Source organism: Pongo pygmaeus, chromosome 2, assembly GCF_028885625.2.
Source record: "Pongo pygmaeus isolate AG05252 chromosome 2, NHGRI_mPonPyg2-v2.0_pri, whole genome shotgun sequence".
NCBI lineage: Eukaryota > Metazoa > Chordata > Mammalia > Primates > Hominidae > Pongo > Pongo pygmaeus.
The window spans coordinates 188353680-188370362 of record NC_085930.1 but is presented as its reverse complement, the minus strand read 5'-3'; the positions used below and the strand labels follow the sequence as shown (position 1 = coordinate 188370362).

The window sequence follows — 16683 nt, the reverse complement described above, 5'->3', positions numbered from 1 at the left end:
TGGGATTTCAGGCGCATACTACCATGCCCAGTAACACATATAATTGTAGAAACATATAGAGAAAAATGTTATGGGACTTAAGTCCAAAATGATTTAAAAAAAATTAGGCCGGGCATGGTGGCTCACACCTGTAATCCCAGCACTTTGGGAGGCCGAGGCGGATGGATCACCTGAGGTCAGGAGTTTGAAACCAGTTTGGCCAACATGGCAAAACCCCATCTCTACTAAAAATGCCAAGATTAGCTGGGCGTGGTGGTGGGCGCCTGTAATTCCAGCTACTCAGGAGGCTGAGGCAGAGGTTGCAGTGAGTCGAGTTTGTGCCATGCACTCCAGCCTGGGCGACAGAGCAAGACTCCGTCTCCATAAAAAGAAAAAAAGAAAAGAAAAATTAAAGATACATTACTTTAATATACCAGACTTTTTATCATTCCTAAATCTTTAGAAGTGCTCATAAATTAAAAAGAAGTGTTCTATACTCTAAGAGAGCTATGTCCTACAAATCTACTTGTTCAGCCCTATGCTAACAAAACAAAGCATGTTTCTCTTTTCTACTAAAGTCCATCCATCCCACAACACACAGACACACACACATATACACAAGCTCAATTAAGTTCTTTATTTCTAGAAAATGGTTGTGTGTGTGTATACGTCCAAATTGACTCTGATTTTGGGAGATACTCGTAACATTTACGAAGAAATCATAAAGCATCTAATGTATCTAGCATAAAGGAAGCACAGATTTGAAACAAATACTTAGTAAGAAGTTTTAAAATCTACTTTTCTATCTTTTTAGTAACTTCATATTCATTTATCTGATTTTTTGTTTTTGTAAGCACAGAAAAGTTTAAAAAATTTACTTGAATTTTCACACTACCATAAATACTTCACCTTTTAGACTACAGAATGCTTAAAGACAAATATAGTCCTTTCTAAATAGCTATTTTACTAAAATTTCAACACTTTAATCACATATTATTAAATAAATTTATCTTTTACTTTTTTTTTTTGAGTCAGGGTCTCACTCTGCCCCCTAGACTGGACTGCAGTGTACAATCATGGCTCACTGCAGGCTCAACCTCCCTGGGCTCAGGTGATCCTCCCACCTCACCCTCCTGAGTAGCTGGGACTATAGGTACACACACCACCATCCCAGGCTAATTTTTTGTATTTTTGGTAGAGACTGTGTTTTTCCATATAGCCCAGGGTGGTCTCAAACTCCTGGGCTCAAATGATCCATCTGCCTTGGCCTCCCAAAGTGTTGGGATTATAGGCGTGAGCCACCACGCCCAGCCTATCTTTTACTTTTATAAAGCTAGTTTAACTTTTGGTACTTGAAACAGCTAGCTAGGATAATTCTATCCAGTATTATTTTGGGGTCTTTGCTTGCGGCTTGTTGAACTCCTTGGATTGATGGGTTTATAGTTTTTATCAAATTTGGAAAAATTCTGGCTATTATTTCCTCAAATGTTGTTTTTCTTTTCCTCCTACAAGCACCCCACTAATCAGTGTGAGGCATACCAGTATGAGTGGGATATAAACTCTTGTTTTAGCAAGAATTTAAAAAGATTCTGGCTGGGCATGGTGGCTCAGGCCTGTAATCCCAGCACTTTGAGAGGCCGAGGTGGGTGGATCACCTGAGGTCAGAAGTTCAAGACCAGCCTGGCCAACATGGTTAAATCCCTCTCTACTGAAAATACAAAAAATAAGCTGGGCGCAGTGGCACGCGCCTGTAGTCCCAGCTACTCGGGAGGCTGAGGCAGGAGAATCGCTTAAACTTGACCGTACTCCAGCCTGGGCCACAGAGTGAGACTTCAACTCAAAAAAAAAAAAAAAGATCCTGAAGTTGTTTGTTGTCACAGTCTCATTTCTGACCTGAATGATACACTTTCTGACCTATAATGGTTTAGGTAGGCTGAGGAACTATCTTCCTTCCCTGTGGCAGACAAGGCTACCATCTCTTTTAACTTTACCTAGGCTCTAAAAGGGTGGCCATCTTTAGCAACAAGACCAGAACTTTTTCTTGAATGTCTTAGAACTCAGTCTAAATTCATTATGAGATTTACTTCTGGAGGAGTCACTAGTTAGCTCTATTGTTATTTTATCATAAAGTCCAATAACAATTTGAGTTCTCTTGAAATATTACTGCTATTACATTCAGGGGTACTCTTATTCCCAAATGATTATATAGAGAGAAGCAAAGAAATGCAGGATAGTGAGCTATTGGATTATACTACTTTTTATTTCTTCATCACATCCAGGCAGTAATAATTTAAAATGTTCCCCATAACTCCCTCTCCCACTAATAAATTAATTTGCTTTCAAAGACCCTTTATTTGAAAGCAATAAATATCTATTCTTGGGAGTGATTTGAAGGAAACTGCCTCAGGGTAGTTTGGTTATGGAGTTGCTTGCCAACTCTTAACTTCTCCTTCATGTGAATGATGATGGAGACAGGAAAAGAATAAAATACTAGGTTTTTAATCTAATGTGGGAAATCATTAGCATAAAATTGTAACCATACTCTGTTCTCTCTTTGATACAATGAAAACAATCAGAAACTATTCTGATAAAACTTTAGACAGAATCAATAAAATAATCCTGTGACTGATACTCATTTGACAGAAAGTCTTGCTGGTCTATATGTACACTTCTGGTAATTTATTAATATATAGCTTGTATAAAGCTAATGATGTAAAATATACTTTTTTTTTTTTTTTTTGAGATCAGGTCTCACTAAGGCTGTAATGCAGTGGCATGATCATAGCTGACTGCAGCCTGGAACTTCCAGGATCAAGCAATTCTCCTGTCTCAGCCTCCCTAATGGCTGGGACTACAGGCACATGCCACCGTGCCTGGCTAATTTTTTTTTTTTTTTTTTTTGAGACGGAGTCTCGCTCTGTTGCCCAGGCTGGAGTGCAATGGCACAATCTCAGCTCACTGCAACCTCAGCCTTCCAGGTTCAAGCGATTCTCCTGCCTGTCTCCCAAGTAGCTGGGATTACAGGTGCCCACCACCACGCCCGGCTAATGTTTTTTATTTTTAGTAGAGATGGGGTTTCACCATCTTGGCCAGGCTGGTCTCAAACTTCTGACCTCGTGATCCACCTGCTTCGGCCTCCCAAAGCGCTGGGATTACAGGCGTGAGCCAGCGTGCCTGGCCAGTGCCTAGCTGATTTTAAGAAAAACTTTTTGTAGAGATGGGGTCTTGCTTTGTTGCCCAGGCTGGCCTAAAAAAATATACTACTTTTATGGATCACACTGCTAAACACTAATATAAGCTTTGGAAATATAAATCTGTATACTTCCTTACCTGGGATTGGAACAAGGTACTCTTTGAGTGTTCACATTGTCACATAAGGGTTCTCCTCCATGGTAGATACCTGTTCGAACATAGATCTAAAAGAAAAAAGTATGTATATACTAATGTATACACTCAACATACACATATGCACACGCTCGATAGAATCAAATATAAAACCATGGAATTTTTGTTCAGATATAGCTTGGTTCTCCTTTTTTTCACATATGTAACATGTTAATACTGACGTAGAGTCTTCACCAAAATTAGTTGCTGCCTTCATCCACTAACAACAATGGAGACATCAGACTACTAAAACATAAATATAGGCCCACAATCCCCTTAAGGGAGGTATGTAATTCAGAGTTTTTCCATATTTTGGAAAGCTAAATTGGTACACGTACTTACTAAATACTACTTCCTTAGCTGGTGAAGCAGTACCTCATAAAGACATTAATATTTCTTTAATAGGATACCGGAATTTTATACTAAGTGGGGTTAATAAAGATTATACAAACCCTCACTTAAGGTTGGCTCAGGTCTTTCTGCCAAATGAGTTCTGTAAAACTTTTGATTTTAAGAGCTAGAATTGTGAATATTAGAATTATTAACAAAGGACTGTGAGCTGTATAATAGCTAAGGTAGATGGAAGCTCAAGTAAAATTCATGATATATTTTTACATTCGGAGATTTGGGTGTTCTCCTAACCATCTGAAAACATACTACAGGTCAACAGACTACTGTATAGTTCAAGAAAAAGGTTATATAAAATAATTTATATAAAATAATATGCATCAGCATTTGACTTTACCTTATCAATGTCTCGAATATTTACATTCACGTAGGTTGCACAAAGAATTTTTATTCTGAGTGCACTATTTATAACCCAAAGAGATTTTGTAGATGTTTCTCCATTCATATATGGTGTAGCTGTGGAAATGCGTCTGGAATAAGATGGCATTGTAAAACAGTCCATTGGCAGTTGAGAATAAAGGCTTTCTTTAGCCATCAACATCAAATTGGGCATCCTCCCAAGCATTATACAGCTTCTTATATACTGTAAGAGATTAAGGGGGCGAGCCATTTCCTGTAAGGTTTTTCATTTTAAAAGTAACATGTAAGAGTATTATGAGAATTTACATATTAATCTGCAAAGGTGATAAAAAATTAAACATTATAGACCACATTTATTAGTAGTTCCTATAACATTTAAAATACTAACATTTAGGATTTAGGTTGAAGCACAAGATCAATCAAACACTTCTGAATATAAATTGCATGAAAGAAAAAAATTAAGGTCAACTTTTGAAACTATAGTTGTACCCTTAACTGGAGGCAAAAAAAGGAATTAAAAACAACGATCACAGGATATTCATTATGAAAACATTGTATTTGATAACAGAAAAGCAATATCACTTAGGACGCCTCTGTCATTCAATCTATTAAGTCATGCTGATGTCCCATCCAAAGGCTGCTGTTCACTTGCTTTTTTGTCCAAACATTTCCTGAGAAACATTAGTTTTGCTAAAATTAAAACAAAAAACCACAAATAGTGGAGACCAGTAACATTATGGATAAATATTTACAAAAAATGTTAAAATATACTGGTCTGAATTTTGAAATGGTAGTTAAGACAGAGATTTTTAATATAAATGTTACTATATACACATTATTTTCTTACCTATAAGCCCCACTAGAAAATAAGCAACCTGAAGGCCAGGCCCAGTTTTATTTGGTTATGTAAATTAGTACTCGACATATGCTTGGCACAAACATAGTTGCTTCTTATAGGTATTTATTTAATAAACAGAAAAAGAGAGTAGGAAAGTATCAATAGTATATCTTAACAGTAGGTCATGGATTTTTTGAAATGTCTATTTCAATTCCATTCCACGGCCACTGGTTGGAGGGGATAAAAATCACGAAATAGGCTGGGCGCAATGGCTCATGCCTGTAATCCCGGCACTGTGGGAGGCCGAGGCAGGATTGTTTGTGCCCAGAATTCAAGACCAACCTGGACAATATAATGAGACTCTGTCTCTAAAAAAAAAAAAAAAAAAAAAATTAGCTGGGCATGGTGGCACATGCCATGTGGTCCCAGCCACTTCAGAGGCTGAGGTGAGAGGACTGCTTGAGCCTGGGAGACTGATGGTGCAGTGAGCCATGATCATACCACTGCATTCTAGCCTGAGAGACAAAGCGAGACCCTGTCTCGAAAAACAAACAAAAAACAACAACAACAAACCCATGGAATATCTGTATTTGGGAGCTAGAGTAACTGCCAACATTTTCAGCCTCTCAAATGAATTAATCACAGAATTAAAAGAATAAGCTTACAAATGCTATTTACTAATATTACTTATCAAGAAGTATATCCTAAAAATACAGATACTTGGCTGGGCGTGGTGGCTCATGCCTGTAATCCTAGCACTTTGGGAAGCCAAGGAGAGCGCATCACGAGGTCAGGAGATCAAGACTATCCTAGATAACATGGTGCAAACCCTGTCTCTACTAAAAATACAAAAAATTAGCCAGGCGTGGTGGAGGGCGCCTGTAGTCCCAGCTGCTTGGGAGGCTGAGGCAGGAGAATGGCATGAACCCGGGAGGCAGAGCTTGCAGTGAGCCGAGATCGCGCCACTGCACTCCAGCCTGGGCGAGAGTGAGATTCCATCTCAAAAAAAAAAAAACAAAAAACCAGATACTCATCCTCAATGTGATTACTTTTTAAATTAAAAATTAGTATTTTGAAACTTGTTACTCACCTTATACTGACTCAGAGGATATTTTTCTAGGAAGTATTCATCACATCCACACACTTTTAAAATATACTTGCCCTGATATTCTAAAACACAGAGTTTTAGTTGTTCAGAGGATAGCAACATACTTCGAGTTTTTTTCCTGATTGCTTCAGCAATTACTTGTTCTGGTACACAGTCATGGTTGATTTTCAGAGTATACTTCTGCTTGTCATTATTTGGAGAAACTATTACCCAGATCACCACTATTATTTGCCCTATAACAGGAAAACATTATTAGATGCAATCACCATCTCTCTTTCATTTTTCAAGGGAGAAATTTCAACAAGTGTTCACTATCATTACTTTACCCATATCAGAAATGCTTTTTAATCAGCCCAATTAAAACTAGGTAAATATCAGGTAGAAATAGTTTATATGTGAACGGGCTGCCAGACCATTCCCAAATCTCATGTTTTATGACAAGCACACAAAACTGTGATATGTGGGTCACAAGTACCTGAGACCAAGCTAATTTCCATTCTAAACTGTATGACATACTTCATGGGTACCACCCCTATGAATAGTGATTCATAATGGTATCAAAGGTTTGACAGTACCTAAGGTGGAAGAGTTTTTGGTAACTATGGGAAGTAAAGAAAGAACCAATGGAGGCTTAAAGATGTTCAATCAGAATGACAGAAAATGTGAGGGAAGAAAGGTAAGAAAATTAAGAGGGGAGAGGAAATGGATTGTCTAATTTTCTCCTTTTAAGATTAAGCCAGGGGGCCAAAAAAGAAGAAAAGAGAAAGATGAAGAAAATGGGAAGACAAACTATTTAGAGAGGTTTGGGTGTTCACAGTACATTTCTTTCAAGTCGTCTATATGTTGAAAATTTTTCACAAAAAATGTTCGGGAAAATGAAAAGAGCATTAAAATATATGCTAGAATAGAAAAGAATTTTGAAAGATCTTATGTTGCATTAAACTACTTTGAAAAATACGAATAGTAATAAGATGTCTTAACTTATTCTACTAACAGAATTTGATATATAATAGTGTGTGAGAGTTAACTCAAATTGATAATTTTACTTTGTTACCCTGAAAAATATAGATATTTATCTGATACAATGACATGCATTTTGAAAACAATATAGTTTAGTTTCTTGTTCACTTAATTCTAGAAATTGATATATTAAATGTTAAAAATCTCCCTATATATTATCACCCATGATCAGAATTACTGCATTTAATACTTATGAAAATTACTTATTTTTTTCTGGTGTATTTATGATATATAATAACAAGAATGTATAAAGTTTTCTCAAAATTTCATAAAATGTTTCTATTTATACTTGTTTTTATTTATGAAAAGATAATCAGCTCTAATTCTGAATCCTAAAAAACAGTAAATTTCAAACTCATACTTCTTCCGTTTTGTAGACAATTTACCAAGAAATCAGTATCATATTCACACAAAAATTCAACCAATAAATATTGATTGTACATAATTTGTATTTAGCACTCAACTATATCTTGTCAGTATAAGCAGTCCCTGCCTTCAAGAAGCTTACTATCTAGCTGGAAAAAAAAAAAAAAAAGACTATACAAAGATATAGGCACAGGTAGAAGACTGCACTATAGTAATGATTAGAGTAGATTAGTCATTTTCTTACCTTTATCTAATTTATTATATATGTGCTTTGGCAATTCTGGTGAAGATTCTACATTTGGAGGATAGACATACATTGCTCTACTATGAGGTGAATTGAGGTCCCTAAGATCCACAGCTTCTTTACAAACATTCAGAATATTTCTTCGGAAGTCCTGTACTTCTGGATCTTTAACCATATCAAATTCACACACTGGCATGCCGATAGCAAAACCTTTAATAAAATTACATAAAGAATGTAACATTCTATTACATACACAGTATGAACATGTGTTTTTACAAACAGGGAACTCTGTAGATTTGGAAGATCACAACAGAGTAAAAAAAAGTACCTCTAGGTTAAAAAAATTTTTGATGAATGCATATATATTAAGAGTTGACAAAGTCCCAAATATTTTTAATATATAAAAAATAATATATTCAGCAATTTAGAGCAAAGGCAGCAAACATTCCTATCAATCATTTTTAAAAGAATAACAAAACTGAGATATAACTAATCTAAGTCATCCCACAAATGACATTTCTTAAATAAAACCTTATGGAATAATATCAAGGTGTTAAAAATAGTTCCATAGTTCGATAGTAAAACATACTTTAGATTTATAATGATTTTTATTTAGAAAGCTATTTAAGATTATGAAGGTATTGATTTAGACAGAAATATTTTAGCAAGGGACAACAGTTAAGCTTCATAGTTATTTGCATTTTAGAATAGGATATTGTATCATACCAATTTCTCGATTGAGGATCTTTTCTTCACGGTTGCCTACTGGTTCAATTACTTTTAAAAAGGGTTGAAAAAGCCGAAGGTCACAAAGTCGTCTTGTTTCATCAAAAAATTCTTCCCTTTCTGCTTCTTGAGTAACACTTACGAAAATGTAAGAAGATTCATCTTGAAGAAGTTGATGGAGGGGGTATTTTCTTGCTTCTTTAAATAGTTCATGCTTTATGGTTATTAATGTAGCCTCACGGAGGCATTCTAAAGTCACTATCATTCCATTTGGTAGTAAACATTCTACTAGGATTCTTGGGGGCATCAAGTGGATGCCCCACAGTTCACCTGATGATGGTCGTGGAGGCATTGTTCTGATTCTTTGCAAGTTTTACATATAAAACTACTTTAAGGAATTAGATGTATGGTTGTCCCAAAGCAGAAACCTAAATCGAAGAAGGAAAACATATGTTAAAACAGACACAACTACAGAAGAATACATTTATAACACTGCTAAAATGTAAAAACTCATTTTCCATAGTTTGACTTGATTAGGCTAAGCAGTAATAATTCATCTTAAATATTCTAATCGAGACTTGCTCTAAATTAGGCTATAAAAAATTTATGTCAGCAGAGATTAGAAAAACCATTTGTATTTAATTAAATTTTATAAAGTCATTTAAGAAAACATTATATTTGAGTGGATTTTCTAAGGTTTCATCAAGACAGAGATGAGGCTATGGGAAGAATGAAAAGTAAGTTGCAATTCAACCCAAAATTCCCGTTGCATATCACCTTTATCATTCTCTTCTATCTTATGGAAAAACAGAATTTAGGCCAGAAACAATCTTTTAGATCATGGGTCCACTGCTCTTATTTTAAAATAAGTAAAACCATGCCTAGAGAAGTCAAATCCTTTTCCTTTTTCACTCCCTGCCCTCGACCTGTAATAATGAGAAATTTTATGGCTTAGTCTTTTTTCTTTCTTAAATCAATCTTTGTAATTTTCCTTTTTCTTTTTGTATTGATTCTTATCTAGGTGATATCTTAGACATTCTGTTCTTAAAGTATAATTTAGGTATATATTCACAATATTAGAAAGTGTCATCAATGACTTTTCCTTGAAGTATGACGATGAATTTGTAATGATCTATCTACTTTCTCAAATAACCCAGTCCTAATACTTCTGACTGAAATGAATCTACACATAAATAAGATCCATGACTCTCTTTGTTAGTGCAATGTTCCAATCAGTTTGTAATATTTTAAAAACTATTAAGTATTATTATGAGTTGAAGGCCCTTAATTTTTTTAGACATCAACAATCTTGGGGGGTCTTTTAGAAGATATTATCAAAATCCATAAAACACAAGTTTACTTCTTGCTGTTTATATTCTCTTTTACTCAGTGAGCGAAACTCTAAGAGTATATCAAAAGGCAAAGTGAGAGATACCAAATAAGAAAAAAATGAAAGTTAAGCTAGAGACGTGAATCAAAAAGGCCCAGATAAACTACTATATTTGATTAGTCTATCAGATATTGTAGGTAAGAGCTATAAATGACACTGTTTGCTTATGCACCAAAAGTGCATTGGTGCTGTCCCCAGGACTATGTTGGGTGTGGGAATCTAATGATGAATAAGATAGACATGGCCCTTGCCTTCACAAGACAAGACAAAGAATATGATGATTATGTGTATGCTGTGTGTAGGGTAATTACATTCGCACTTACGAAACACAATAAATGCTATCCTGGAGAAGTGCCAGGTTCTATAAAAGCACATAATGCGGTCATCAAGTTTGGGGTGGGAAGGTTTCCCATAGTAGGAAACATAAACTTAATCCTTTAAAGATAAGCGGCTGGGCATGGTGGCTCACACCTGTAATCCCAGCACTTTGGGAGGCCGAGGTGGGCAGATCACGAGGTCAGGAGTTCGAGACCAGCCTGACCAACATGGTGAAACCCCGTCTCTACTAAAAATACAAAAATTAGCTGGGCGTGGTGGCATGCACCTGTAATCCCACCTACTCAGGAGGCTGAGGCGGGAGAATCACTTGAACCTGGGAGGCAGAGGTTGCAGTGAGCCGAGATCGCTCCACTGCACTCCAGTCTGAGCGACAGAGCGAGACTCCATCAAAAAAAAAAAAAAAAGATAAGCAAGAGTTGAACAAACACAACAAGAAAGAGGAGAGGAAACCTGCCATCCCTGACTCCTCTCTCCATCTCACACCAATCAACATCTAACCCATCAACAAGCTTCGTTAATTCTCTCTTTATTCTGTCTACATTCCTTCAAATACCACTCTTAGTACCTTGGGCCGGCCATCAATATTTCTTGTCTGGACCACTGCAAAGGCCTAAATGGTCTCCCTGAATCGATGCCTGCCCCCTATAATCCACCTCCACCTCATAGCCAGTGTGACTTAAAGAAAGCAAGAGGGCCTAATTTGATTAGACATTTATGCTGTACCAATTCTTGGTTGCAAACAAATAATTATGGTATGCTTCAGAGTTGTAACATACGAAGGATGTGAAGAGTAGGAATAGCAGAAATTATTAGCCTTTTTCGCACCCACGGAAATACAGAAATTAACTGGAGACAACGAAGAATATAAGAAAAATATTTTTTGATAGTTGAAACTATTTTTCTTCAAACTTATAAAAGAGATCCACTGAAATTATAGAATTTAAAATAATTGTCCTTTTTCCTACATGTAAAAAATTTCATTGGCTAGTAAAAAGACCAGATGGATCAATCTGTATGAAAAATTATAGAAGTGACTTAAATTTTTTTAGGCCTACAAAAAATCTGAAGAATGTAAGGGAAAACGCCAAATGACTACTTTTAAATGATGACATGCCTGCATAAAAAAGTTCAAATGAAAACAAAACCAAAACCACAAGCCACACAAAAACAGCAGCTGTGTTTATGATTTTTCTCTGCTGAATGGCGCTGACAGGTCTCTATTATGGAACTACTGGAGCAACTATTTTACATAATAAATAACAACCCACAGGGAACCCTCATATGTTCCCTAAGTATTACCAAGAAAGAAACCTAGTTAGTATAGTAGACAGATCACTGGTTTTATTCCTTATTCTACTGTAGCATTTTTATGGGTAATTAACTATTAAATACTCAAGACACACCCTTTTCATTAAGAGAATAAATGTGATTATGGTAATAAAACACTTGTTGATCCTGGAAGGCAGGCACTGGTTGACATTCTGGTAGACAGAATGACAGCTTTTTTATTTGTCAGATGGTTATTTGTCTTCTCATGCCAGGCCTTATTCTGTACAAACCATTACCCCAGGGTTCACATAAAGTGCAGAAGTGGCAAATGGAACTAACATTTGCTTTTTTAGTATGTACCATGTACATGGGTGGGCATGTACATGAGGTAGATATTATCATTTTGAGGTAGATATTATCATTTTACATATGAGAAAACTGAAGATCAGAAGTGAAGTCACTTGCCTCCAATAAATGAATTTTGAATCCAGGTCTAGATTATTTTAAAGCCCATATTATAACCATGCTGTTAGTTGGGCTTCAGTTATGGCCAGGCAGTATTCCCCAGTAGTGAATAAGAGAATGAGCTCTAATTTGAATCTACACTAGATTCAAATTTTGGCCCCCTTAGTCAATAGTTGTATGGCCTTGGGTAGTTTAGTTTATCTCACTGAATCTCATTTTTCCCATTTGTGAAATTGGGATAATAATGGCATCTACTTCATTGGATTGTTGTGAATATAGATGAAGTGATATATGAAAAATATGTAAGCACAGAGATCAGCACACAGTAAGCACTTAATAAATGTTAAACATTAGCAATAAACTTATAAAGTATTGCCAACATTATCTTTTCAAGCTTATTAGGAATTATACAGTGCTGGCACCAGATGGAGTAGGAAATGGTTTTTGTTTTTTTTTTTTCACCGAGAAGGCAAGTAAATAAGGAGCTTCATAAAGAAGTTATATTTCAAGTGCTAATACCTGAAGGTGGCAAGGCTCGCACACAAGCCTGGAAGAGTACTGAGTGGCTCAGATGCCGGTGCTTTCCCAGCTGCTTCCAGTTCCTCAGATTCTCAAGATTCCTATTGAAATGTTATAGCTATCTACAGCTTAGGTGTCAGGAATCCCTTGTTATCTGTCTCTACCCTGTTTTTTTTTTTTTTTTTTTTTTTTTTTTTTTTTGAGAAGTACCTGCTTAATGTCAGGCTCTAGGCTAAGTATGGCACAAAAACAAAGGTTAAAAAGATGCTTTCCCTTCTGCAGTTAAGGGCCTCATAGTTTACTGGGGAACAACTTTAACAATGTGATAATTGTTACAAGACAGAATACGAACAACGGAAAAGCCTGAGGAGACAAGGGAAGGCTTCAGAGAGGTAAAGTTTCAGTAGAATATTATAGATTAAAAATTTCACAGAAAGGGTATGGCCTGAACGTAAGAGAGCCTATAGAAGGGTGTTCTAGGTTGCCACAAGAGAGTGTGTATAAAGTCAGACCATGAAATAATGTGGCCTGTTCCTAGCAATACAAGCTGTTTTTCATTACTTGAGTCTAAAGTGCATGGGAACAGGTGGAGTATGTGACAAAGAAGGAGAGGCGAAAGGTAGGCAGGGGCCAGATGTAAAACCATGTTAGCATTTGAATTTTATGTTGTACACTGTTAGTAAAAACGAGACTCTGGGCTGGGGGCTGTGGCTCACACCTGTAATCCCAGCACTTTGGGAGGCTGAGGCAGCAGGATCGTTTGACCTGAGGAGTTCGAGACCAGCCTGGGCTCAAGACCCCACCTCTACAAAAAAACAAACAAATTAGCTAGGTGTGGTGGCATACGCCTATGGTCCCAGGTACTCAGGAGGCTGAGGTGGGAGGATCATTTTAGCCTGGGAGGTCAAGGCTGCAGCAAGCCGTGATGGCACCACTGCATTCCAGCCTGGGTAACAGAGCGAGACCCTGTCTCCAAAAAAAAAAAAAAAAGTCTCTGAAGTATTTTCAGCTAAAAATGACATGATGGTTTTAAAATGATTTTTAAGTTCTCTCAGATTTCTTTAAAAATTGCTTTTCAAGTGTAGGTTATAATCAAATGAACCTTAAAGTGTAAAAATTACATATTCTCAACTGTCTAGAGAAAAATCCCTAAAATTAAGAAATCAGAATATATAACATTTTAAAAGGGCCTTTAGACTACAGAAAAAATTAAATACTGATAAAGAAGATGGAATTATTACATTTAAAGCAATAGGGGGGATAAATCACTATAAAATTATGAAATCATAATGTAGTTTGGAGGTCTGAGGTCACAGAATTAAAAATATATTTACTAAAACACTTTAAGGGTCAAGAAACCACTCTATTGAGGTTTTGAGTTCAGAATGCCAGGACTAAAGATTCATATGCATACTGACAAATCACTACTATCCGGAACTCTTAAGAGTAAATAAATTGGTTTTACTTATCCTAATTTTCTATATATCGAAATAAGTTATTTCAATTTGAAGACTGTTCAAAATAGAGCAGTCCCATTTTCTTAGAAGAGTGTGTGTGCGTGTGCGCAATTCACAATTTACCTTTTTTGATGAATTATAGTCATTATAAGCACCAATTACTGTGTTATATTAAAACACAAACAGCAAAGCTCTTCAGGATTATTGAGAAATTTGGTGGAGACTTGGGGGTACATTTCTGGTCCTAAAACCAACAACCCCAGGTTGCTGAATGCCAACCTGCCTGATTACAGTAGCATCTCCTTCTTCTAGTCAGCATTGACATGTGACCACCATTTTACAAACTATAAACTAAAGGCCAACAGACCAAAAGATAATACAAGAGGCTCTGCTGTATGACCTTAGGAGCACAAAATATATGACAACAGATGCCTCGATCATCAGAGATTTTTGTTTACTTCTTGCTTCTGGTGTTAAAATTACTGTTAAAAGTTACTGTGTTTAGGAAGGAAGTACTTAAAAATCTTTCAGTTCTCAGAAGGCCTGAACCTGCGTTAACTTGTTGGTATGGACTGGGTCTGCATCAGCAGTCCAATTGAGTAGACAGTACTACCCAGCACAAGTAATGACACCTTTAAGAACAACGTAAGTAGCAGAAATAAAGAGTAAAAAACAGTATCAGATTCTCCATTGTCATTTGACTTTTATACTGGAAAGTTTCTTAATTCATTGGGCAATTCACTATTTTGAACACTTGATGTGTACTCTTTCAGACCAAGAAGACAATGATATCTTGACAGTTTGATTTTTAATCCCTAAACTGAAAGCCTTTCTCTATTTACATTATAACTCTATTTCTAGATTTCATTAGTTAAGGCAAGGGTGGTCAAAGTACGACCCACAGGCCAAATCCAACTCACCACTTGCTTTTGTAAATAAAGTTTTATTGGAACACAGGTAACAAACTGTGTTTACGTAATGTCAACAATACTTTTGCACTGCAACAACAGAGTTGAGCAGATGCTATAGAGACCATATGGCCTGCAAAGCCTAAAATATTACTATCTGGCATTTTGCAGAAAAAAAGTTTGCTGATCCCTGTAATGTATTAGAATTACCTGGTATCAACCGGATAAGTGCCCAGTGGCTAAGAAGTTATCCCAAACCCTGCCTCTGCAAACCACAGTCCTACAGTGTCAACCTAAGTTCTTTAAGCCATTAAATTAAAATTTGAAATAGGGAAGTATCTCAGAAGTGATTTAAGTGGGTACTTTCATTGCTGGGAGCTTACTACCTGATAGGGAACTTTTTGTGGAGTAATTCTGAAGGTATCCCTAAACATTGTTACTCCTAAATTATCTTGTTCATTCCCTCAGTTCCGCTTTCTCTATCTCATCACATACTTGAAAGCTATTAGAATCTCCCCTGGGTCTTTTTCCGCCAATTCCTTCAACCATAATTCAGGCAAGATAGTTTACCATCTCATTTTTGCCATCACTGGATATGCCCTTTTGCTAATATTCATCTCAAAATGTGGCAATGAAAATCTAGTACAATATTCTGGAATCAGTATTTCCAAGGCAGAGTATAGAAAACTATTACTTGACTATGGATTACCAGTCTCTATAAATAGAGCCTAAGACGTTTTCTGGCTTAACTACTTTAAAATATGCAAAAAGTATATTTTACATATTTCAGTTCAGGTTTCAATTTCAAAAGTGTATTATGTTTAAAATACTTATGTTTTTACGCCAGGCGTGGTGGCTCATGCCTGTAATCTTAGCACTTTGGGAGGCTGAGGAGGGCGGATTACCTGAGGTCAAGAGTTTGAGACCAGCCTGGCCAACATGGTGAAACCCCGTCTCTACTAAAAATACAAAAATTAGCTGGGCCCTGGTGGCGGGAGCCTGTAATCCCAGCTACTTGGGAGGCTGAGGCAGGAGAATTGTTTGAACCTGGGAGGCAGAGGTTGCAGTGAGCCGAGACTGCACCATTGCACTCTAGCCTGGGCAACAAGAGCGAAACTCCATCTCAAAAAACAAAACAAAACAAAACAAAACAAAACACCAAATACTTATGTTTTTAAAACCTCGATATTGTACCTGCCTTAAAAGGTCATTAAAAATAAGAAAGTTAGAAAGTTATTTTGAAGCATACCTCAGCACAATTGGCACAATTGGCAGCCTGATCAATGCAAACAGCTACAATTTGCTAAAATAAGCAGCTTGTATGTTCTAGTTATTTATGTTCCACAAGTATAGAAGCTGTTTAAATGTTTGCTGAATGACCAACAGTTTGTAAAACAAGTTTTACCCATACTTTTAGATATATGTTCACAAAACATTTTCCACTCTCATTTTTAGATAGAGCCAACAGGAAAAAAATAGTTTTGTGGCTAACTCAGTTACATCTCTTTATTTGCTCATGTTAGGGGTCAGGAAACTATACCCCAAAGTATGACACTTTGACATGATGAGTTCTTTGAACCAAAAAAGCAGCAACAGAACCAAGATCTGACATTCCCCTGTACCTCTGTCTCTTCATCCTCTTCTCTCCTAAAGTGAAGAAAGGGCTTTCTCTGAAGTTTCCCTTATGAAGAGGGAAGTTCCTCCAGAAGAAATGTAATTGTGAACCCCATCTCTGGAATCTACATTAACTCCTATCACAGGAGAGGAGACTAGAGGTCTGCACACCCAAGACACCAGGCCCATACAAACTTTTCAACTATTCTTCTGAGGGCTACTATCTGAGAGACTTTATCCGCATAGCAAGACAATTTTCGTTCGCAGTGCAGTTCTTCCCCTCAGCCTC

General features: G+C 36.6%; 1 protein-coding gene across 2 annotated transcripts in view; it reads right to left on the bottom strand.

Moving 5' to 3' along the window:
- The window catches only part of PIK3CA (phosphatidylinositol-4,5-bisphosphate 3-kinase catalytic subunit alpha), an 86401-nt gene that overhangs the window by 27010 nt on the left and 42708 nt on the right, over window positions 1-16683 (bottom strand). For both annotated transcript variants that reach the window (XM_054483584.2, XM_063662448.1), the window contains exons 2-6: window positions 8434-8861; window positions 7708-7917; window positions 6060-6310; window positions 4109-4354; window positions 3310-3395 (exon numbers count right to left, since the gene is read on the bottom strand). In XM_054483584.2, the coding sequence (XP_054339559.1) occupies window positions 3310-3395; window positions 4109-4354; window positions 6060-6310; window positions 7708-7917; window positions 8434-8785 (1145 nt within the window). In that variant the 5' untranslated portion in view covers window positions 8786-8861. The remainder of the gene's footprint in view (window positions 1-3309; window positions 3396-4108; window positions 4355-6059; window positions 6311-7707; window positions 7918-8433; window positions 8862-16683) is intronic.